Source organism: Hyposmocoma kahamanoa, unplaced genomic scaffold (assembly GCF_003589595.1).
Source record: "Hyposmocoma kahamanoa isolate Upper Pololo Valley unplaced genomic scaffold, ASM358959v1 120, whole genome shotgun sequence".
Taxonomy (NCBI): domain Eukaryota; kingdom Metazoa; phylum Arthropoda; class Insecta; order Lepidoptera; family Cosmopterigidae; genus Hyposmocoma; species Hyposmocoma kahamanoa.
In genome coordinates, this window is record NW_020653415.1 from 284,625 (window position 1) to 309,500 (window position 24,876).

General features: G+C 34.6%; 2 protein-coding genes across 2 annotated transcripts in view; one reads left to right on the forward strand and one right to left on the reverse strand.

Annotated features, from left to right (window-relative positions):
* LOC113240140 (apoptosis-inducing factor 3) overlaps positions 1-16,514 on the forward strand; it is a 39,642-nt gene extending 23,128 nt beyond the window's left edge. Inside the window, exon 3 of the mRNA XM_026477368.1 lies at positions 13,973-16,514. Coding sequence (XP_026333153.1) covers positions 13,973-15,274 — 1,302 coding nt within the window. The 3' untranslated portion in view covers positions 15,275-16,514. The remainder of the gene's footprint in view (positions 1-13,972) is intronic.
* A 5,386-nt stretch (positions 16,515-21,900) lies between these two features.
* LOC113240147 (ribosomal protein 63, mitochondrial) lies at positions 21,901-23,285 on the reverse strand. The gene is made up of 2 exons (XM_026477376.1): positions 23,020-23,285; positions 21,901-22,908 (listed from the first exon to the last, which is right to left on the reverse strand). Exons 1-2 carry the CDS (start codon positions 23,191-23,193, stop codon positions 22,762-22,764), a joined length of 321 nt encoding a protein of 106 aa, XP_026333161.1. The 5' UTR covers positions 23,194-23,285; the 3' UTR covers positions 21,901-22,761.
* Between the last annotated feature and the right edge of the window lie 1,591 nt (positions 23,286-24,876).

The window sequence follows — 24,876 nt, forward strand, 5'->3', positions numbered from 1 at the left end:
ATCGTGTCCTGGTGATTTACCCCGAGTCATATCACTAATAATTTTTTCAACATCCTTAGCCGAAATTCTAATAACTTCCTTTGACTTAGAACCAATACAAAAACTTTTGCCCGAAGATTCAGGAGAACTCAATGGTGACTCTACTCTGAAATGAGTTTTGAATAGATTAGCAATTTCAGCTTTCTCAGTGACACCATTTATGCTTTCGGGTTGACTAGGTTTTACGCTAAAATTACTAGTTAATTTCCAAAATTTTTTGAAATTTTTCTCGGTGTAGTTCTTCGCTAACATGTCCATTCTTAATTGCTCCTCGTGAGTTTGACACCACTTTAATTTCGACTTAAATATTTTCCGACTTTCGTACATTTCATTGTAAATAAAACCACTCTTAGGTCTACCGTGCAATACCCACATATTAAAATTTGATCTGGCTTTTTTATGCGCATCATGAACGTATCTGTTCCATCCAACCACAACCTTATGTTTTCTTAAATTACTACCCCTATACGTAACCTCAGCTGCATCACGCAAAGTATTTACTATTAGAGAATACATTTCGTCTATAAGGACTCTGTGGTCATTATTAAGACACATATAGTCGCTACAACTTGACAGTTGCTCTGGGTATTGCACTTCTCTAAAATGCGAGGAACAATATTCATGGTACATTTCTATTTGATCAGGTTGTCTTACACCCCATGTAAACTTATTAACAACATATTTCTGTGCAGTAACTTTACGTCTTAAAATGGACAAATCACAAACAACTTGTAGTGGAAAATGGTCCGACCAGAACGTGTTATAGTCAATTTTAATGTCCTGTACAATTCTAAGTACGGACTCCGTTACCAAACAATGGTCGAGCCATCTTACACACCCGTGAACTTCACTTACAAAGGTATAATTTTCAGAGTACATACCAAGTTTTTCATAGTCCGCACAACACCATTTTTGATCCGCACAAAAATTTTGTAGCTCCTCACCAAAAAGTTCCATCGGATGAGCATTAAAGTCGCCCAATATTAACACCGACTCAACGCTTTCACTTTCAATGATAGCACTAATTTTACCTAATATTTCAGTAAATTCGGGCAAGTTTTCTAACCTATCGACCGGCATATAAACACTGAAAACTAATAAATCTTGATTGTTTACAATTACTTTTATGGCCGAGAGCCGGACATTATCGCAATTTATCACAGTCACCGAAGAGAACGAATTTTTACGCCACAACAAAGCAGTACCGCCGTGGGGCCTGCCGTGCAGTACACCCGCAGACATGTCCACAGCTGAAGTCCCCGTACTAGCAAAGTCCTCATCAATCGTACATAGAAAAGAAAGCTCGGGCTCCAGCAGCCAAGTTTCCTGCAGAGCAACTATATCTGATGTTTTACACAATGTCCTCACACAGTCAGCTGATCGCTTGACATTTTTACAGTTAAAGGTAGTTAGTGTACATGGTAAACTTTCCATCTATTATTTTTTATTGTAGTTCTCGTATTGGTTGTTACTCAAAACACCCTTATCTCTGTACCTGTGCAAATAATTGAACCGCCTGAACGATATTCCGTCAGGCCACAATTTATCATTTAAGAAAAGTTCTAGCTTTTGTTTAGATACATATAATTTGTAACTGCTATATCCTTTACTATATTTCATGACAATTTTTTCCAGAGACACGTTTTCTTTCGTTTTGTCTTCAATATACCTTTTTATATCACTTTCTTGCGTTTCTAGATGCACATTAGAAATATATATTGGTACTTTTATGTCATAGATATATAGAGTCGCTTTGATTTTAATCTTATTTTTAAAATGATTTTTTTTTTATTCAACGTTAACAATAACTAACAAAATAGTGTTGTACTCGTTTTACGGCTTGGGATTACCTATCAGAAGTCGGAAAATACATTTGCCCAAAATAACGTTAACTCGAATTTTCATAATGTCAAATGTATTTTTTTTAGGAAGATTACGAAACAAAAGCTAATTTTGTCTTTGTGAAAAGCATCAAAATTACTCGAAAGTGCAACTGTTTTATTATAAATCGCTTTTTCTGAATTACGGATATTTGAATTTACGTTTAGTTGGAATATCGATACATTTCCTATAGTACATGCTTATTTTCACATTTGTAGCAATATTTGTATGTATGTATCTGCCCACCTCTTTATTATTTCTTTATGTGTTTATACAAAATTCGACATAATAATATATACATTTATATATATATATAAATGTATATATATATATACATTATATTCGATCGATATAGGAAAAAAGGGGAGATAATATGTAATGACCCTATGTACGATCGGATACCGATGTCGCCACTTTTTAGCTTGTGTGCAATTCAAACTTTACGCTCTATTATCTACTACTATAACTTAAAGATTTTGATTGCCGTTTGATCAACCGTGACCATGGGACCTGTAAAGGGCCCGAAATGTCTGTTTGTTTGAAAAAAACAAATATACGTGATTTAAATCCGGAAAAATAGTTTTAAATTATGTTGTTTTTTTATGAAGGATGTATGTAATTTTCTATAATTGTTTCTAATTTATTTTGCATGCACAGGTAAAACAAACCCGATTTTGTTTTATTTATTTTTTAAATGCATTTGCTATTGAAATTTAAACAAAGTCAGAAACAGTAATAAGAAAACCAATATTTCGATTTTCCTGCAGCTTCAATCCAATCTTCTTTTATTCTGAACTTAATGGAGAAACTTAAAAATTAAAAATACTCTACGTTTAATCTACGAGTATAATGGAATTTAAACATCTAAATTATCTAAAAAAATAATACTAAATATAACTAATATAAATAATAATAATAATAATACACATACATTTATCCTCAAGCAACAGCAACATACAAATTGACATGAAATTGAAACGGTTGTCCGAAATATGAATTGTGTTAAAAGTTACTCGAAATAAAATGTTTAGTAATAATATAATAAAATAAAAAAAAAAACAATTTAACGTGAAAGCTTTTCGCTTCGATATTTTAGGGACTTCATTACAATTTCAATTACAAAAATCATAGTAAGAAATTGAAACATTTCAGTAAAAATTTATTGTCGATAAACATCAGTGATCGTAAATGAACATCACTATATTTGAGTCTAGAAATTTCTATGGAGACAAAAAGAAAACATTGAATATGCAAATAGCCGGTGAAATGTTATCTCACTGGTTTTAAAATTTTTGTCTTCAATCAATCAATTTTTACAAAGTGTATCGCTGCAAATTGGCATTTCCACGTTTTACGAGAGATCTTGTATGTACAACGATCGCCATGTTTGTAGGCATGTCATCTCGATATGATCATTTTGATCATATCGAGGCGACATTAACCTCGCCCCCATACCAAATCTCCCTTTTTTTTCTTATATCTATGGTTCGACCATAGATTTGTGTGATTACGTGATTATTGAAATTATTTAGTTCTTCGACGAATTAAAATAATTGAATAAACACAATTAGTTAGCATTGTCAATTTAATGTCAACAATAATAAGAATAAAATATACTAACAGATTTATATTACATAAATAAATAATGTGAATCGCGTAGTTGAATGTGTCATTACCTTTTTTTTCATCGAAAGAAAAAGTTAGGTGCACCCTGGGAATCACAGTCAATCGTCAAGTTCGAATTTCAAAAACCTTTGCAGCGCTAGCGTACAAAAAACGCTTTTGCGTGCAGACTTCTAATGAAAAAGAAAACTCTTTCAAATCGTGTTTTCTCTATAATGTCACCAATTACGGCCGGGAGAAATAGTAGTATGGCCTACAATTATTTCTCTCGTGAGTTTGAGTGTAATTTGTGGTTGTCTATGTGTGTGTCCATGGCGCCCGCGACACGGGGTTTCCCTAGTGCGGGGCTATGTTGAGTGTGTGTTATTTATTTAAAAAAAAAAAATTTTTACTTACGACAGTGTTTGGTTGCAAGTGCGATGTATGTGCGCGCATTAGCGTATGTGTGTGTACTTTTTTTTACTAATAAGAAATAATTGAAATAAACAAATAATGAAAAAGTTTTATTTAAGTAAGCCTGATTCACATGCACTTTGAATTGTAAAAATTACACAAGAGATTACAAAAAAAAATACACATGTCAAATGTATAAAACAATTCATACAAAATGGTAACAAAACCATATAATATTAACTCCACGCATTTATATCATGTACTCATCAACATACCCTTACCCTTTCGCCAGAAGTTTATTTTAACATACATATATGCTTAAACTTATGGTAAACATTTTCATGTTTACCGTTTCTTAATTTCTTTCGGTCGGCATTTTATTGAAACATGTAATTCCTTGTCCTATCTATGAATTGTGAACTCTTTGCAATCGCAATTGAGGTATGATTAATTTACCTTTATTTCGTTGACCTACCAACAAATGGACATCGGGTTTAATACAAAAACCACGAAAAAAATGTCCGAGGTTAACCTATACTAACGTAGTGACATGTAACAAAATATAAAAAACTAAAACATTTAATTTAAATTGTAACGTCATCGCAATACTGCCTTAAATTTGCTTACAACAATTTAAGGGCCCAAAAATACCATATTCAGCTTCTACTGGAAACTTAACAAAATGTAGCATATTTAGCTTCAACTGAAAATTACTTGAACACAAGAGTAATGGAATAGCCTTTATCGTAAATATTAATTAATTTTTTTATATATATTATTATGTCGAATTTTGTACAAATTCACTTAAAGGTATAATAAAGAGTTGGGCAGATACATACATACAATTATTACTACAAATGTGAAAATAAGCGTGTACTATAAGAAATGTACCGATATTCTAACTAAACGTAAACACAAATATCCGTAATTCCGATTTATAACAAAACCGTTACGCTTTCGAGTAATTTTGATGCTTTTTACATTACAAAATTAGCTTTTGTTTTGTAATATTCGTAAAAACACTTTATGAAAATTCGAGCTAATGTTATTTCGGGCAAATGTCTTTTCTGACTTCTTATAGGTAATCCCATGCCGTAAAACGAGTACAACAATATTTTGTTAGTTATTGCTAACGTTTATAGAAAATACATTTTAAAAATAGGATTAAAATCAAAGCAACTCTAAGTTTCTTTGTTCTAAATATTTCAATCGCTTGTGGTTCGAACAATTTAAAATAACCAAGAAGTTTATACATATAAGCTTCTTGAAACTGACGTAATGGGTTTTTTTCCATCTTTTGGCATGCAATGAGTAGAAAAAGGAATTTTTTTTTATATTTTAATATTTCGTTATTTCATTATTTCTATAATTGTAAGTCAATGATTATTTCGTGTGCTTTTGTAATTTATATTTACGATTCAGTTATACATAAATTAAATAAAACTGTACAAAATAACACTTTTAAATGACAACTATGATAATACAATATATTTGTTTAGTAATAATATGATACAAAATCCTGTTTTCACACTTCTGCAGTAATTTTTACAAGTTATTATTTGTACTGCATATGTTGGTACTGCATGATTGACAACCGCGCTGTCACTCGAACAAACGAAGGCTATTGCGCGATTGACGCTCTGTATGCGATTTTAACGCCCTACAGGTGCGGACACTTTTTAGCGCGAATCCGACGTCCATTTATTGGTAGGTCAATGCTTTATTTGTAGTATTTACGTTTGTTATATCCATTTCGGTCTTTAATCTACAACTAGTGTATATTTAGATATTACTTATATTGTTTTTACACGTTTCACAGTTTTAGTGCATTATGGATCTTAGGTAAGTGTAATTTGTTGTAAAATGCGCCAAGAATGTCACAATCAAGGAAAATCTTCACACATGAATTAAGATACGGAAAGCCGCGCTATAGCCACACCGAAGTGAGTAATTCTGTGACTAAACACTTAGATCATGGTTCGTCTATATCTAAGTTTACACACTGACTTACCTCCCAGACTTATCTCGATGTTCTCGCGAAATTGCCATTCGGTTTTCGGAAAAAACAGATGGAATACACATTATAATCTGAAGTAGTAAAGTAGGTATAATTGCAATCGCAAGAGTATTCGATATTTACAGATAGCCCTTATGTTAATACACGGTGTTGGCAGAATTCTTTGTAACAATTCTGCCGTCCACTAACTCGTGGCGTTCTAATTAGCGGACGGCAGAAGTAATAGTACTACACATCGTTTTAGGTAGTATGAACACGGCAGAAGTAGTAGGTACTCAGGAAACAGTGTCTACCATAAAAAAACAACACTGAATTCGCTAAGCAACAGTCCCGAAAAGTGCTTGCGTTTCGAGTAGTTTCGTGCCTGTTTCAACAAATACAATTTTTTTAAATAATAATCAGTTGTTAGCCGTTTGTTACCTTGAGTACGCCACTGAATAAAAGCGCAAGCTGAAGGCTCTTCATTATCATCATCAGAACTTTTGAGTTGCAACTGTTCCATGTGTGACTGTATACATGGATTTTTTTATTAATATCAAGTGACAGGACAAACAAGTCGTACACGCTTGTCCATAACAGTTGCAGTGCTACTCAGAGCTTTAAATCGCAAAGATCTGAAGGGCACTGCCACTGCGCCCGTCGTCCTGACACATAAGTTGACAAGTCCCATGTACCTGTAATTTCACCAGCACCTTTACACTTCAAAACCGGAACACAGTAATGCTGACATTACTGCTTGGCGGCAGAAATAGGTAAGACAGTACTTCCCTGGACAAACTCGTTCACAAGGAGCTCTACTGTTACTAACTACTGGGAATAAACCTCATATGCAGTCTGACTTCACCCACTGCCGGGTAAAGGCTGTTAATCCGTATACCTAAGGTCAAGGTTGTTGACGAATCGATAACCACCGTAATACATTCTGGTGTAGTCCTTCCACGAGGGAAAATCTTAATACCACAGCGTGGTTCTTAATTTTTTTTTCTCACTCACCCCCAATTTATCTCTGACACGGACACCATGCAGGTTGGACGCAGGTCCATTCACAGTCGGTCGATAGAGACCATCATACTTGAGTCGACACCTGTGAGTCGATAGAGACGGTCAACTGGAAAAAGTATCGCTTAGCGCCTCGAATGTGTAAATCCGGCCGTACGACCATACGGTACGCTAGGCATACCTGTACATCTGATTTTTTTTTTTTTTTTTTTTTTTTAACTTTAAGCAAAAATTTATGTATATATATAGTGCCGATCGTATTTCTCGTCACGATTCTGGCATTTTGTCAAGATGCCTAGCCCGTTTCCCTCTCTCATTTCATTGACTTTCTTACGTGTTACTGATTCACAATCAAATTGCGAATCATATATTCTTTTTACCTACCACGTCAGTAATGACTATGATAAAACTGATTTTAAATGTGAGTCAATAAGTGAGATCCGTTTAATTTCTCTGAGATTTATAAAACGAACTTTGACTTCGACTAAGCAAAAATGGCGATCCAGACAAATTTTTCGTATTTACAAAACGAATTTTGTCTAACTTTAAGCAAGAAATTAAGTAAAGCTTTGAGTTTACTTCGAGAATGCTTGCCATTTTTAACCGACTTAAAAAAATGAGGACGTTCTGAATTCGAATATATTTTTTGCTGTGTGTGTATTACGTGATTACGACAATTATGACATGTGAACCGATTTTGATGATTCTTTTTTTTTCTTGGAAAGACGGTATGATATGACATAAAATGATATTAAAAATTAAAGGTTAACTGCATACATTTAGTGTACTGTAATAACTACACAGTTCACTGAAAGGCATTTTGTCAAATGTTCATAAATGTCAGATTCGCCATGGTCTTTGGCATTGAATATTGCGTGCTAGCTACCGTGGTATGCATATGTATATTATTTTTATAATAACTTTAACAATGGTGATTGTTAATGTTAAACAAAACACCACCATGCCGTATCGAATATGTTTATCGTGTGAAATTTTATGGAAGTTCTGTTTTGCTAAAAAACCAGAACAATACAAACTATCATGATAGTATATATCGAGCCAGGAAAAAGTGTTTAAAAAATTATTATTTCAATTATTCTGTTCAAATAGGGAAACTTCTTATCTATCGATGACATACACTACACTGTTCTGGCCCTGACCGACCGCGTCACTAGTAGCCGCCTTGCGCCATTAAATCCTCAAGCGTGCAGTTGTTAGGGCACGATATGAGACGGGCCATCGTTTGAATCACACCGCACAAACAATTCAGGCTAGAACCATACGAAAATCCCAACCTGAATAAATTGTCCTTACTCCGACCAACCTGAGTCCCACAAACCTATTTAAGAGTCTATACTGATTTCGCATAACACTGAAGGTATTGAATCCAATCACTTTGGAAAAAATAGATAATGAAATTGGGGATATACACTGACTAATATATGGTGTAAAAACACGTTTCCTAAAAATTTTCACGATAGAAAAAGAACACAAACTTACCTTAAAATTTTACAAAGAAATCACAGTATACGTTCTTTACATATACCAATGATATCTTTTTTATATCGACTGAACTAAATAGAAGATGTATACTATACGATATAAATTTTTCAAATGGCTATAATATCGTTTGTGATAAATTAATTCTGAAATAAAGCCAGTGTCCCTGCAGCTCGACCCAAGCAAAATGAACCGTAGGTGTTCAAGATCGGCCATGGCTAACTCTTAGGAGGCGGAACAAACGTAGAAGGGACTCTTTCGCGCTAAAGGTCGCACCTCGCCTGAGTCGCCTCAATGCTCAGAGGATCGACATACTTGACGAAATTTTTCCGGCTCCTCAGTCTTTATTGCACTGTGAAGTGATCGTGCACAGTGTACCGAGAGTCGATAGCCATTTTGGCCTTTTCGCAAGGGTGAATCCACACTCATACTTGCGCAAGAGCCAAAATGGCTACTCCATTGTAGGGAGAATGTTGATGGTAAAATGAAATTGGGAAACTTAGAATAGAATAAGCTTTATTGCACACAAAATAATAGACAGTGACAGTACAAAAAAGAACGTAGTTAAACGTACAATCGGCGGCCTTATCTCTAGACAGCGATCTCTTCCAGGCAACCTTACAAATTATTACGGAGTTTTAGGTGAAGGGCAGTTAATGGTGCACAAAGCAGCTAAACGATGTGCAAATTGAACCGAATACTTTCTTAAACAAACTTCACAAAAACGTACTACGTATATATTATAACATACGTAATTCTTACATTACAGAACTTAATTCTATATATTAAGAAATTTAATCATCTGAAATAAGATGTACCTACAATAATTTCAAGAGTAATAATATATTCATCGATTTGGGATCAATCAGTCGTTATAATAGTGTTTTTAATTTAGCATGTCATGTCATACACCACTTGTTAATTTTTCTAAACCCAGCTCTCTGGCTGGCTGATGGAGTAAGCTTAATGGCATTAAGCCCGCCATTTGTACTGATTTGTGTGTAATACACTCATCAAAAATGTCCAAAGATCAAAGATATCTTTCTAGAGAAGATTTGATTAAAATATCTATGTATATAAATTTGTTAAATTATTTATAACCAAAAAAACAATTGTGTTAAATAACCTGATTTTCAGTAGTTTGCAAAAACGTTAGTTTTGAATAATAAATGAATATTTGAAAACAATCGTCAACCGAAAATAATAAATGTTCCAAGACCATTTGCGCAGTTTTTTTTTAAACTGACCAAATCATTTGGAACCGATTCGGTACTTTATTTTTAAAAATTCCACTCTATGCATAATAGTTCCGTTAGAAGTTATTTGTCTCATGACAAATGCCCAGTGTCACATCTATACTTTATTCTGTTTAGGTTTCTTAGTCTTCTAGCAGCGTCCTTCGCCTGTATAAATTTTTATTGACTTATCCTTACAAATACACCAACATCGAGTATGTATAGACAAGGTAGGGGTAATAATTTTAGTGTTTTGAAATGGGGACGACATGATTTATCTGGCACTAAATTGCAGGTGGCTCGCATACACCTTTTAGTGGCAATAGAGCTCCTTGTGAAAGAGTTCGTCCAGGGAAGTCCTGCCACCTTACCTATTTTTGCAATTCATAGCTCTGAGTGGTACTACAACTGTTACGGACATCCGTGTAGCTTACTATCAGGCGCACGACTTGTTCGTCCCGCCACCAGATATTATAAAAAAAAACCTCTTTTGGGCAATAAAAACTTTCGTAAATCATCAAATCATAAATCATCATCAAAATACGAGTAATATGTAACGGTTGCGTATTTATTGGTGGCTCTTGTCAATTTGTAAAGAGCAACAGCATAACTTTTAAGTTTAATACTCATCCTCCATTTGCTGCTTCCAATTCAAGTTATTATTTACAATTAATCATAGAAATGTCACATTGGTGACTTTATGCAGAATTTGTCATAATTCATCTTATTTTACTCCAAAAATTATTAACTGCGTTAGTTATTCAATTGTTGTGATCTTCCAATGTTTGAATTTATTGGAGAAGTCACAGCCAATAACAAGAAAGTGAAATTTCAACTTAAAAGCCCCGATACAAATTACTGTACTTAAGAAGTTCAATAAAGTCGTCAAGCTAACAAGACGATAGTTCAATTATAAGTATAGTTGAGGAGTTGAGGGTAGTCTGCGGTCGGTTGAGAAGAGCGCCTTCTCAGAGTATCGTGCTCCCATCAAATTCATTAGGTAAGGATTATAATAACGCACACACTCAACATAGCACTAGGGAAACCCTGCGTCGTGGGTGCCATGGACACACATATAGACAACCAAATTACACCCAAACTCACGAGAGAAATAAATGTAGGCCATACAAATATTTCGTACACGCGTGCATATACACACACGCACGCACACACACACACACACACACACACACACACACACACACACACACACAAATTACGTACACGGTGCGTGCATAGCCTCAGTAAACCACTCTGAATTTGGTTTGTTTTGTACAGGCCATGATTACACTGGTTTTTGTGTAATTGTCTATTATTTTTGTTCTTTTTTTTGTATAACTGTATTCTTTGTTTTCTCCTATAATCTCTTTTTGGCTTGCTAAGGACTTTAAATTGTTTCATATAAGTGGAAATTCGTAAATGGCATTGGATTACTCATATTTAAGTATACTATAAAAAAGTTTGTCTGATGCCGAAACAGAAATTTTAAAATAAGCGGATTATCCACAGTTGCGGATGCAGATGTCAGCACTCCCCTGTTTCAATATAATATCGTTATTTAGAAACCAGGAGTCCTCGGCCTAATGTTATACTTCTGTTTATGGTACAATTGTTTTTATTGGTTTAAATATGTACCTAGTTATTCTATTTAACAAGTGTAGAAAATATCTCTGAAATTCGATATACTTCAGGGTAGTCTATACCTATAGTTAGTCATGTACGTAAATGTATGCTTACATCATCCATTATTCATAGAATACCAGGGTGCTTGCTTGGACATATGTTTTCAAGTACAGGCTGAGTTATGTTATATGCTTATGCACGTTTATTAACTGCTTTCAATTGTTATATATTTGCCGTCATCGTCCTATTTAAGAGAAGCTCCTGTCGGTGTAGCCTCCTCCACTCGTCTCGGTTCATTTTCTTGTTTCTTGTTCCAGTTTCATGATCTCTCTAGCGGCTTACTGTAACGTTCTTCTTTGTTTGTTCAATGTACCTATACCATTTTTGGTCTTCCTTTTTCTTTTTCCTTCTATCATCCCCGTATTAACTCTCACGTATTCGTCATTACGTAACAAATGTCCAAATATTTCCGGTTCTGTTCTTTATTGCACGTAACCCCTTGTAAACTTCTTCATTTCATATTTCCCGTAAATGGTTATATATCAGACATTGAATAAAAAATATTATATAATAGAAACGGTTATAAATTCCATACATTACACGGTTATATTAATTATACATGTACAGTGTTATTTAAATGAATTAACAACACCAGTAACACTGCTCTTGTCAGAACACTGCCAACACACGATTTTATTATTAATTATAATTTATAATGTTGTTGTTTTTTAAACTCTTTCTGTTAAGGAAAAGACAAGGGCTAAAAAAACCATAAAAGCCATACAGTTAAATGTTGGTGAATTTTTCTTTTGCTATTTAATATATTGTTTTCCAAGTCGTGTCCACTGAATGTCATTGAGTTTGATTAGTGCTTCCACTTCCTATATATTGAGTACGCACTGTCGTCAACTTAATTGAATAACTTTAAACACCTTTCTCAGGTTTTTACGAAGTTTTTTTATACTTAAATTTAGAATAATTTAACTAAAATGACGATTTAGAAGAAAAACCTTTTACATTGAAAAAATTGCGCTTAAGGGGCCTTTCAAGGTTATTTTGGACAGCGAAGATCCTTGTTCATTTGCAATTTAACTAACTTGGGAAAGATTAGCTAACTAAACTTCTCATTGCGAACAATTCACCATTAATTTAGGGATACTATTTACGTATTAGTTACCAACGGGTACAAAAAGAAACACTCTTTCAACACCGCGAACGGAAAACGGTGCGTAACTTTCAAAACTCTTTGGTATTTTATCCGCTCTAATATTGTAAGGGTCTAGTTTGTTGTTTGTCCATGATTGTTCTTTTTCGCCTCAGGTATACCCTCCACACCGAGTAAGTTACCAGAAATAGAGACGAAATGTCATTTAATTTGTTTGAAAACTATTTTGCCAAATCATTACTGTGACAACTGCACTCCGATTGGCCAGCCCGAATTCGAAACATTTGACGAGAGTCGTCAATTGTTTCACTTCAAATCGACCAGTTTAATTTGAGCTTTGCTATAATGGACGAAAATTGAAAAAATACATGTTTAATATTTTAATTACCAATTAAATGTGATTCCGTTTGTTTTGTAATTAGATGTTTTGCTGTTTTTCCCACACCACCGAATGGAACAGCCCGCATTATTAGAGATATTATCTTTATTACAATAAACACAGAATATTTTTGGAATATACGTAGACGTACATACATGTCACTTGTTGGCGCTGTACTATTTCAGTTTTCTAATTTGTGATTTCAGCGCAAACACGTTACACAATTGACCATAAAGTTCATTATGCTATGTACAATATCGTTACAAAAATTCGCTTCCATACTGTTCCGCCGCAACATAAGTCGAGCCATAATATCGTGGAGATCTCCTGTGCCTGTAATTTTCACTGACTCTCCGCACCTTTCAATCCCGTACACAACAAAGTTTTATTACTAAACGAAATTACAGAAACTCTAGTCCTGCTTTCATATTGAAGTCTGCTAAAGGAACAGACTATCTAATAAAGTAATAAAAAATAAAACATAAAACAAAGGAACTCCTCCGTAAAAGAAGAGCACCTTCAAAATCTAACAACCTTTCATTTCCACGCCGCAAGACTATTCATTACGAAGGTGAGGTTATAGGACTTGTCCATTAAACTGGAACTAATATCCAACTATGTTTAATAAATTCAACGAGATAAAATTAACACCTTACTTACTTGCTCACCAGTGCAACCTTGTCGCACCTTGACCGACAACCGATTCGCTCTAGACATTCGGTCTGATCAAGATGACTCAATGTCAACACAAGGCCGAACACTTGCTTCGTATTAGATCATGAAGTTTATTGCGTTTTTCACTTTGTACTTTAGCAAAGTCGTATACTAATAAGTGAAATAATAACGTGCAATATGTGTTCACTTTTGTTTGCCTGTTAGCCGAGTCTCTTAAGATGTCGAGTTTGTAAATGAAACACATCCGAAGATACAATATAAATATTAATATGTTTTTTTTTTTTTCAAAATTGTACCCTACGTAGGGTCCCTATGTTAGGTATATCCGTAACTTTACATGTGGCTGAGCGTGCCTAAGCATTTCTTGAATAAGTGTTACAGCTATTGAAAACTATTTGATGAAAACTATCTGTATTTAATATAGATTTTTTTCTTTATTTCAGGTTCGCGCAAAGATCAGCGACCTAAAGGCAAATAAGAGGATTAAGGAGACAAATCCAGCCATCTCATTATCTGATGACAACTGTGTAGTGATTGTGGGCGGGGGACCATCCGGGGCCACTTGTGCTGAAACACTCCGCGCAGAAGGCTACTCCGGACGCGTCGTTCTTGTCTGTAAGGAAAATTATCTGCCCTACGACAGACCTAAAGTCTCTAAAATAGGTACTTCAACAGATATCGAAAAACTCCAAGCCCGCTCCAACGATTACTACAAAGACGCCAAGATAGAAATTCTTAAAGGCGTTGAAGCGACTAAAGTTGAACCCAAAGAAAACACAGTCCAGCTCAGCAATGGTTCTTCATTGAAATACAGCGCGCTTTACTTAGCCACAGGTTCTAAGCCTCGAGTTCCTGATATCCCTGGCATAAATCTGAAAAATGTGTTCACTGTGAGAAACTTCGACGATTCTATGAATATTCTAACGACATTGGGAGAAAATAAAGATCAGGATGTTGTTGTTCTGGGTCTCAGTTTCATTGGTTTAGAAGCAGCCTCGTCTTGCAACGATAAAGCGAAATCTATGACTGTGGTCGGTAACGACACGGCGCCTCTTGGCAGAATTTTCGGAAACGAAATAGGTCAGAGCCTTCAGAAACTGTTCGAAAGTAAAGGAGTCCAATTTCAGTTCCAAACGTCTATTGCGAAATGCAATGGCGAGAATGGCGTGATAAAATCAGTAGAGTTGGCAAACGGAACCGCATTACCAGCTGATATACTCATTTTGGGCGTGGGAACAACCTTCTATACGGATTTTTTGAGAGATAGCGGTATTGCAATGGAATCTAACGGTGCGATTGACGTTAATGAGAAGCTGGAGACAAACATAAAGAATATTTATGCGGGTGGTGACATTGCAAAAGCTCCAGTCTTTGCCGCTGGTAATGTGAAAACGAGTATAGGCCACGTTGGTTTGTCGCAGTACCATGGCCGCATAGCAGCTCTTAACATAATGACTAAAGATACTCCTCTGCGAACAGTTCCATATTTTTGGACTATGTTGTTTGGTAAATCCATCCGATATGCTGGCACAGGTACATCAGCAAGCACCTTAATCGATGGCGATGTCGATGAGCTGAAATTCGTGATTTTCTTCTTCGATGCTTCCGACAAGGTGATCGGCGTAGCGTCATGTATGAGGGATCCCGTCGTGTCTCAATTTGCTGAATACGTTTATCAAGGCAAATCGCTATATAAGAAGGATCTTAACAACGACCGTTTTGCGTGGACAAAGAATAACAACTAAAGTATAATCTCAGTATTTATTGATCTATAAGTATTATTATAACTATTTGTAGTTGGAGACAATATACTACCGTAACTTTAATTTTTATTGGTAAGAAAATAGTATTCGATAATATTTATTGTCGTTGTTAGAACAAGTTTTTTTTTGTGATACAGTTATCGTCACACGTTGAGGTATTATCTCATATGATTTGTAATAGTGTATTTTTAAAATTCAATGTAAGCAAGAAAGTAGTTCTAGAATGCAGCCTATCTCATAAACACCTAATTAAATAGGAAGTTCATTTTCGTCGAAACGAAGTACAAATATAACAAATGATGTCACGTGATCATTATATCCTATGGAAAGCTTGGTGCCTTATTCGCAATAAAATTTAGCACATTCTGAATACAGCTGTGTATGAAGTAAAAATGTACTATATTGATCTGGACCATTTTCATGAAAAACAGCATGTAGGTGACTTGCCTACTTTGTATTTTTTGTAGGTATTAAAAAAACGTCTTTTAAGAATAATACTAGCCTATAAGATGCATTTTAATGCTTTATACTCAAGTTTACAAATGTATACAAGCTTATATTTATGTATTTGTCATATTATTATAGCATAAAACATTTTTTCCTCTTCGAGTAGATTTGTGTACAAGTGGTGCGACATATAAATCTCGTAGGTATGTATAATTGCATACGCATCCTGTTTACGGAAGTTTTCACGCTAGAGTACGAACTTGAATAATCTTGTACGGCTAAAGAGTATCGCGATCTGAATGGCTCCACAGCTTCTGGACTCAAGTAGTTCTCAACTTCAAGTAGTGTTTGTTACGTAAAGTATATTTTTCAAAATTTGTGTGAAAGTATGAAAACGCGCGGTTGGACCACCACCACCACCACCACCACTTTTCCCGAGTTATGATGGACTATTCCAGCCATCTACATTGTCAACCTTCATCGATTTCTAATTTTTTACAAAAGATTTCTACATAAAAAATTCATTGCTAAAGTTTATTGTAGCAGTGCTATTTTATAGATTCACAGTTTGTTTCGTCAAATATTCAGTTTTTTGTGAGAAATCATGGACTGATATCTGATATGTTAATGTCATTTTGCGGGAGGATTATAATTGTCTAGTGATATTTGTTGTTTATATCGACTCATCCGTAGAACAAAGGCCTATGTGCAAGACTGCTTATTCTCAGAACATTCTACATTTCGTTCGTTGTTCTTCGCTGTGGATATCAGATCGACCGGTGTTCGATTTTATATGTCCGAAACGAAATAAGTTATAAAAATTATGAAAACAGCTATAGATAGGCCTTATTATTATTTTTTTTAACCGTTTATTGTAACGCCACATTATAAAAAAAAAACACAAAAACAAAGACTAATATAACTAAAACAGAAATAACACAAAGAACAGCGTAAAAACATTTCAACAACAAGTTGCATAATACTATACTGACATGTGTGCGGCTGTGGCGTGTACAAAAGGATCCCATTCAGCTAAAGTCACAACCAAGGCTAGGTTGTGACGCTGGTTTTCAATGGGCCCTATTTTAAATAACGAGTTTATGTATTTGCCTTATTTTCGTTGTATAATCACATCAGACTCTGTTCTTCGGATGAGTCGATATTATCAATTGACTGGTTTTTATTGTAATATAATGTGAAAGCCATGGCTGCGACGACACCTCGCTGTTCTTTGCGGATATGTTATCCATATAATTAAACCCGATTCTGGCAAAATCGTCTCCCAAATGAAGTTGCAAAAAAATATGAAAATACAATCCCACTACATTCCTCGTATTGCACAATCGAGTTAGAAAATGAAAACAATTTTACTATATTATTTTCTTTGAATTTTGCTATAAATTTAACCATTTTTTTAAATAGTGAATAATATCACAGATGAAAGAGCTTCAGTTGGAAGAGTGATGGGGACGGAATCTCGTGGTTGCAGGTTCGAGTCCTGCCGGGTCGATAGAATTTTTCTTTGTGTTCAATCTTTGTATTTACTTAATAATTACTATAGTTGAGTTCAAAAATATTAACGAAAAAAGTATTTCCTGCAAAAAAGTCAGAAAATTAAATGATTGAAGAAATAATTAGATCCAAGATCGCAGTAAAGACGCCTTAGCCTGTGCCTAAGGATGATATAACTACTTACTACCAGTGAAAAAAGGCTGGTTTTTGAAGTTAGTTTTTACTCGAATTAATTTTTAATTTTAAGTACATTACGTTTTGTGTTTCTTAATTATTTGTTACCTTTTTAAGCTAACGGCTCTATAGCCAATGCTCAAAAAAAAATACAAAGTTGGCGGGAATAATTCAAGTTACTTATAGATTGTCATTGACTTACAATTATAAGATTGTACTCTAATTTACTCTGCATTTACGCAATCCTACAGTGAGTAATATATCTGCCCCCGTAGCATGGCTACGCATCCTAGTCGCGACGCGCGCGATAAATTTGAAATAAGCACGCGTTATTGGCCGTCACCATCAGATCTAATTTAGTTAGCCAATAGCGCGGGCTTATTTCAATTTTATCGCGCGTGTTGCGACTATCATGCGTATTCAATGTATCAATTAAACAACAACAAAAGATGTATCAATTAGTGATATTTGCCATTTAATTTTTCTGTGATTATAACATGATATTCTTGTCTAGTTATAGTCTAAAACACAAATCTATGTGATGATTAAAAAGTGAATGTAAACACGGTACTATGGCGTCTTGACGTTTTATTTATTGAAGCGATTGTATATTGTTGAAAAATAAAGTCATTTTATGACAATATCTTGCCTGTTTTTCTATGAAACAAATGTTTTAAATTTATTTAAACAATAGTAATATCACCTATCAGGAATTCCGTTGCTGCTGTATACTGTCACAAACACCAGCACTACCTGTGGACCTTCTAAAAGTTCCTGGAAGTAACTGTTAAGTAATCTTAACTGCCTCTGTGGCCGAACGTTCACCCATCGGATGTCCCAGGTTCAATTCCCGGGCCGGGAGAAATATTTGTATAACCTACATTTATTTCTCTCGTGAGTTTGGGTGTAATTTGTGGTTGTCTATGTATATGTCAATGGCACCCGCGACACAGGGTTTCCTTAATGCGGGGCGGTTCCTAATATGTTCAGTGTGTGCGTTATAAATTTGTGCTACAAGTCGAGTTTTAAGTAATAAACTAAGTATTATACAAAGTTTGTCATCTTATCAAAGTTTATCACAGTGTAGTATGGCAAAATCACTTGATATATTATAAAAAGCAAATACTCAACTTTGACGACCTCGGTTTGCAATATGGGCGTTGGATGAAGATCTCCTGGGTCCAATACCCGGTAGGATCAATTTGGGAAAAGATCTTCTAAATTGGTCTTGGTCGAGTGTTCTGGGTAGTACACTGGAGTGAATTCCCTTGACCTGGTACATACTCGTAGTATGTACAGGGAATTGCTTAGTTTGAGATTTGAGAGTCGTATTCCAGAACTCTACTCAATACTCAAGTCAGGCCTTGAGTATGATTTAAAGCATGGAAATCATACTCAAGTCCTTGCCCTTAGAGTCGTATTTCCAGTGCTTGAAATCATACTCAAGTCTGCTCAAATCTGCTGAGTAGAGTTCTGGAATACGACCCTGAGACTGTAATGTGGTTAGTATGGTTATCTGTATCTGTAGTTATCATAGATATTTCCTATATGGTGGTTATCTGTCACATTATGTTTACATTATTTATGAATAAATAGAAATGGGGAGTTGTGTTTTAGAGGATGGAACAAGTTATGTGTATTAAAACATCTTGTGTGCCTTATTCGTGACCGCCAGGATGGCTGGTCGCCTGTCGCATCTGACACTGAGTGTATATTCAAGAATTGCTATCTATTTGCTACCTTTTCGAAATAATTGTTACCTTTGATATATTCTGTTATATATATATTAAAAAATTGACCAGCCATTCTGACGTCAGGATGGCTGGTCGCCACTTTGTTCAGCATGAAGGGAGCAGATTTTCCAGAAGTAAGTATTACCGATGATTGCTACCTATTTGCTACCTTCACGACTTAAAGGTATACGCTTCCTATCTACATTAGTTAAAAAAATATAAACAATTAAAAATTTTACTGAGAAATACCAACGCCTGCCCTTTGTATTATGGCAATAAAGCACTAAAACTTTTGCTTTTTTTAATTTAGTCAAGCACTTCTTCGTAAAATTTTCAATCGGTTTTATTTAGCGATGAAAGAGACTCACGTCTTTTACGGAGTTTTATAACGACTCGACTCCATTTTACAGGACTCGACTCTAAAATTAAGACTGGAGGTTCGACTTTTTATTAATAAGACTCAGTCGTTATACTAAAAGACTTAAACGACTCGAGTTGTTTGCAAAGTTCTTATACCTATTTTATGTCTCATTAAATCCGAAGTTTATAAATAGAAATGATGTAGTATGTAGTTTATTTACTTATAATAAAAATTAGGATTCAAAGAGTGATTTAAGCAATAGGTACGACATTTTAAGACCTAATTATATAATGATTGCATGTACAATACTTTTTCTGTGAGTAAATTAAAATAATGAAATACAACCAATATTTAAAAGTCTATGGAAGTCCAGTTCTAACGTGCTCTTTTTCTATTTTGTGTAATATTGGTCTGTAACCACTTTTCTTATTATGAAGTCCTGGTACTTTTGTTTAAACTTCTTTAGAAACCCGTGCACAGCAGTGAGACACAATTTATCTGTAATACATAGAACAAACATATACATAAAAATCTCGCCTGTCACCCATTCAGGGGTAGGCAGAGACTGGACCTCCACTTAATACGTTCATAAATAGTATGTTTCATTCATCATTATGGTCAAACGACTGTATCAGACACTAAAATTTGATAAAATATTTTGACTGTTGGGTTCTGTATCCATTCAGTTTTATATTAAAGAAAGAAATAAATCCCCAAAAAAACAAATTCTTGAATTGGTTCTATCTAATTAACTGACTTCTGTGAACAAAGCTGCGTTAACGTTATCCATCAATCATTAAATAAATCTCTTGTGGGTAGAAATAAAATCACGCCATGCGGCTCATGACTCGCGACTCCCGAGGCTATAAAGCGCCAGTCGTTTTAGTCCTACAAGCTTTTAAGCTTCCTAGGGTTAAAAAACTTCGATACGAATTAGTCTTTGGTTTTAGTCTTCTTATGACTCAAGACTTGAGGGTAAAATTTAGTTGAGGTTTTTTAAAAGGCCTTAAAAGACTCTTTCATCATTAGTTATATTTTTTTAACTAATGTAAATAAGAAGCGTATACCTTTAGTTCGTGAAGGTAGCAATTATTATTGGTAATACATACTTCTACAAAATCTGCTCCCTTCATGCTGAACAAAGTGGCGACCAGCTATCCTGACGTCAGAATGGGTGGTCAATTATTTTTTTATTTCTCAGAATATATCAAAGGTAGCAATTATTTAGAAAAGGTAGCAAATCGGTAGCAATTTTTGAATATGCACTCAGTGCCAGACGCGACAGGCGACTAGCCATTCTGACGGTCACGCCTTATTCCAGCATGACCATAGTCGAGTTTGGGAAATTTGACTAGCCAGAAAAAAGTCGCTATTTAGTCGGTTCTAGTCGCAAACAACTAGATTTAGTCGGTCCGTCGTTCAAAAGTTATAAGGGTGTTTTACTGTCCACGCTGGAATAAGCTTATTCCAGGGGCACCATTTCTCAATCTCGAGAACCACAACACCTATCTTAGATCTGATTACACTAAAAAAAGTCGTGATTTATTCGGTTCTAGTTGTAACCTTCTTGTTGTGTGTTCTCCATATGAACGGGAATCATCACTTGAATCATCATTAACATTAATGATTAATTATTGAGTACGTAGACTAATTGTCAAACGCAACATCACGATCCCGGTCTTTTTTTTAACCCGCTTACATTCACGATTTAAGCTTCTTCATAAATAAAATCGATTGTTATAAAAAAATCTAATCGGAAACGCATTAAGACATTACTAATTGATTAGAATTCGAGTCGAAAGTTAAATGGTTAGACGGAGTATAGATATTAATTTTTCGTTATGTGTACGATTTTTCTACGTAAATGTACCTATCAATGAAAGTAATTGAATATATAATAACTTCCAAACAAAGGAGCGACTAATTCCCAAATTTTGCGATTAGAACCGACTAATTCACGACTTTTTCTGGGTGCAATCAGATGTAAGCTAGGAGTTGTGGTTCTCAAGATTCAAAAATGGTGCCGCCGGAATAAGCTTATTTCAGCGTGGACAGTAAAACTTAATAACTTCAAAACGGCGTAACGACTAAATCTAGTTTTTTACGACTAGAACTGACTCCTTTTTTTTCAAATTTCAAAAACTCGACCATGGTCACTCTGGAATAAGGCATACAAACTTCTTGACTCTACTTGTGATCTCACTAGAATGCATGCTTTATTTTTTAAATAAGTTTTTGATGGGATTGCCATTTTTTAAATGAATACACAAAATAGTGTTGAAGGCGGTCAAAAGTATTGTAAAAGCAATGTCTTTAGACATAGGAAAAAATAATTCAAAAATTACTATATAATAACAAATTTTATATTATAACATTTATAACTAAATACATGACATTCAAAGGTATTGTACAGGTATCACACTAGGGTACAAAGTGGTGCAAGTTGTGTAGACAACCAACTTAATACTCTCCTTTAAAGGAGATTGACGCCTATAGGAGACATTTTCGCTGATACATGATTAGTGTTGGTCAATTGCCAATAATTCAAATGTTGGAAATCTTTCAGAAAAATAGTTTTCTTTTCTGAAAATCAACACAAACAGGACAAATAAAACGTATGCGACGCCTGGTGGCATCACGTCTTCCATAATAATTGCAGTGCCAACCAAGAAGCTTTACATCGCAAGGATCTGAGAGGCACTGCCACTGTGCTCATCACCCTGAAACAAGTTGACAAGTCCCATGTGCCTTCCAATCGTTCCTTACCCTTCAAATCAATTACAGTTCTAAGAATGGGAGGAGCTAGCATAAATCAATGGCACAAGAGACACAATCTTACAGCCTGCTGTACAATGCATTTGCAATATTAAGGACTCCTTAGTGCTGTAAATATCTAAGTGGCAGTATCGATTTTCTGTTTGGTTAGGTTGATATATTGCATGTTGAAACCAAAAAAGTCACTAAATTAAAATTTCCACTAAATTAAATAAAAATTAAAGTCGAATTTTTCATTTAGTGACTTTTTATGATACCAAGTGACGGGATGGCTGAGTTGTGCTCTTGGTGGTAAGTTCACCCTGCAACATAAGTTGACAAGTCTCACGCGCTTATAATTTCACCAGTGTCTTATCCTTCAAAACCAGAATGCAGTAATGCTCACATGACGCGGCAGCAGAAATAGGTATGGTGGTAGGAGTAACGAGCTATTGGTTTCAACGTGCTTTATAATGACTTCATTTTGATTAATCCCAAGATTCATTCACACGAAGATGTCCCAGTCTTTCATATAATGTGACGTCAGCTTTGAAATACTTCCTTTGTTTGTTAGTAACTTCTTCTTTTCTCATCTCTGGCTTGCCCAAGGCTTTGGCATGACCTTGGCTTTCTTCCTGTCACAAACGATTTAAAAAATTATATTACCTATTTTATTTTAGGTAAACCCAACAACATTCTGTCATCATTCATGGTAATTAAATGAGACAAGGATCTTATACACATACCTCAGTAAGATAGGGATAACGTAAATAAAACATATTTTGCTCTTCAATAGCAAATTCGCCTGCCAGTTTACGTAAATGCTTCAATTCCACCTTTTTCACCAAGCGATCTTTGCCTCGGAATATATGACCGTTTGGCATGAGGTTACGTCGCATTAACATTAGTGTTAGACGCATTTTTATTTTTATTTAATTAATTAAAATGCAAACAAGACTATAGAGAACCACTGGAAAAGATTTTTGTTGAAATTTGTTGACATAAAGTTTTGGGGGTTAACCATAAATTATCTTTTTATTTATAATTTCAGTTTTTTCAAATATGTATACGCTTTACTTTTACAGGAAGACTATACTAACATTAGGTACGCTAAGAAGTCATGTAATGTCGTGTCTATTTTGGGCACTCTGAAAATAACAGTAAAAGGCAGAAAATGTGCAAAGATTGCCACCTAAAACATGTCACCTACGACGCGTATCCGAATTTTTCTTATGTCACAATAAAAAAAAAATTTTTTCTTCACAACTTTGCATTGCAAGTCTATCTTGTTAATGGTTGATTATGGCTGTCGATCGAGCGTAGGGTCGTTCGGTGTTCGCGTAAAAATATTTTATGAAAATCAATTTACTCTCATGTAATTTGATTGTAACTTTCAGAGCTTACTAAGTATGGAATCGCGAGGCTGACAGTTGCACGCTTATAGGAGAGGTCCTCGAGTTTGGTAAGTGTTTTCTTTCACTGTGTTAATTATTGTGCTTCGGTCATTAATTTGTATTCGAAAGCTTTACTTATTATTTACACAGTCGTAGGTGGAACAACAAGTGGACATTGCTTTCCTAAGCTCTTAAGTAGGGCCTCTGCTTCCCGAGTATTGTTTCATCCGCCACATAATGGTTTCGTTTCGGCACCCTTTCACTTTAATGTATATATTATTTTTGTGCTCTACTTACTTCGAACTTGATATTTTTAAATCCTATTGTAGTCCTGTGTTGAAGTACCGTTTTTACCGTCAGTTACGTGCCATTCGGCGTGTGTTTGTATTGCATTTGCATGAAAATGATAGTTTTATTAATGATTACAATAACGCTTATAAATTGTAAAAAATGACCTACTTTAACGGCGTTTCTTAATAGTTGCTACTGGCGGCGTTAACAAATACTTTGACTAAACGTCTATACAGCTCAGTTAAAGATACATGCTGTAATTTCCGTCAAATTCTAAAATTATGTAGTTATTCATAATTTCTGAATTAAATTGTAATTTTTCGATTTAATAATTTTCTTAATGGTTCGTGTATAATAAAATTTATCTTTCTGTTATTGGATTAGAGACTATATTAATGTTAATTGAGTGTATTAGTTATGCTTAAATAACCCATAACTATTTTGTAAGCTAATCGAGTTGAAAGTAATTAAAATGAAGATGTACACACTTAATGAAATTTAAATAACTACATGAATATTAAATAAACATATCTGTTGATATTGGTATCTGAATGTAGTAATACAATGCAAGTTAAAGTAAACTGGTACAGAATATCACAAAATGATGATCATCAGCATTCACAGTCTGACTCCACCCACTGCTGGGAAAGATAAAGATAAATTTATTTCATTATAACTTAATCTAATACAAATAAAGCAAATGTAAAGGAAGCTATGATAATTTTAAAATATACAATTAAAAAACCTTAAATGTTATGCAATGTTCATAAAGCTATACAATACAATCTGTTGCAGTGCTCTCCGTGGACGTGAAATAATACCAAGTTGATAGAAAATATTACTCTATTTTCCGTAACTGATCACAATATGTTCCTTAACAATGTAATACATCCACTTTATGTACGTAATTTACTCGTC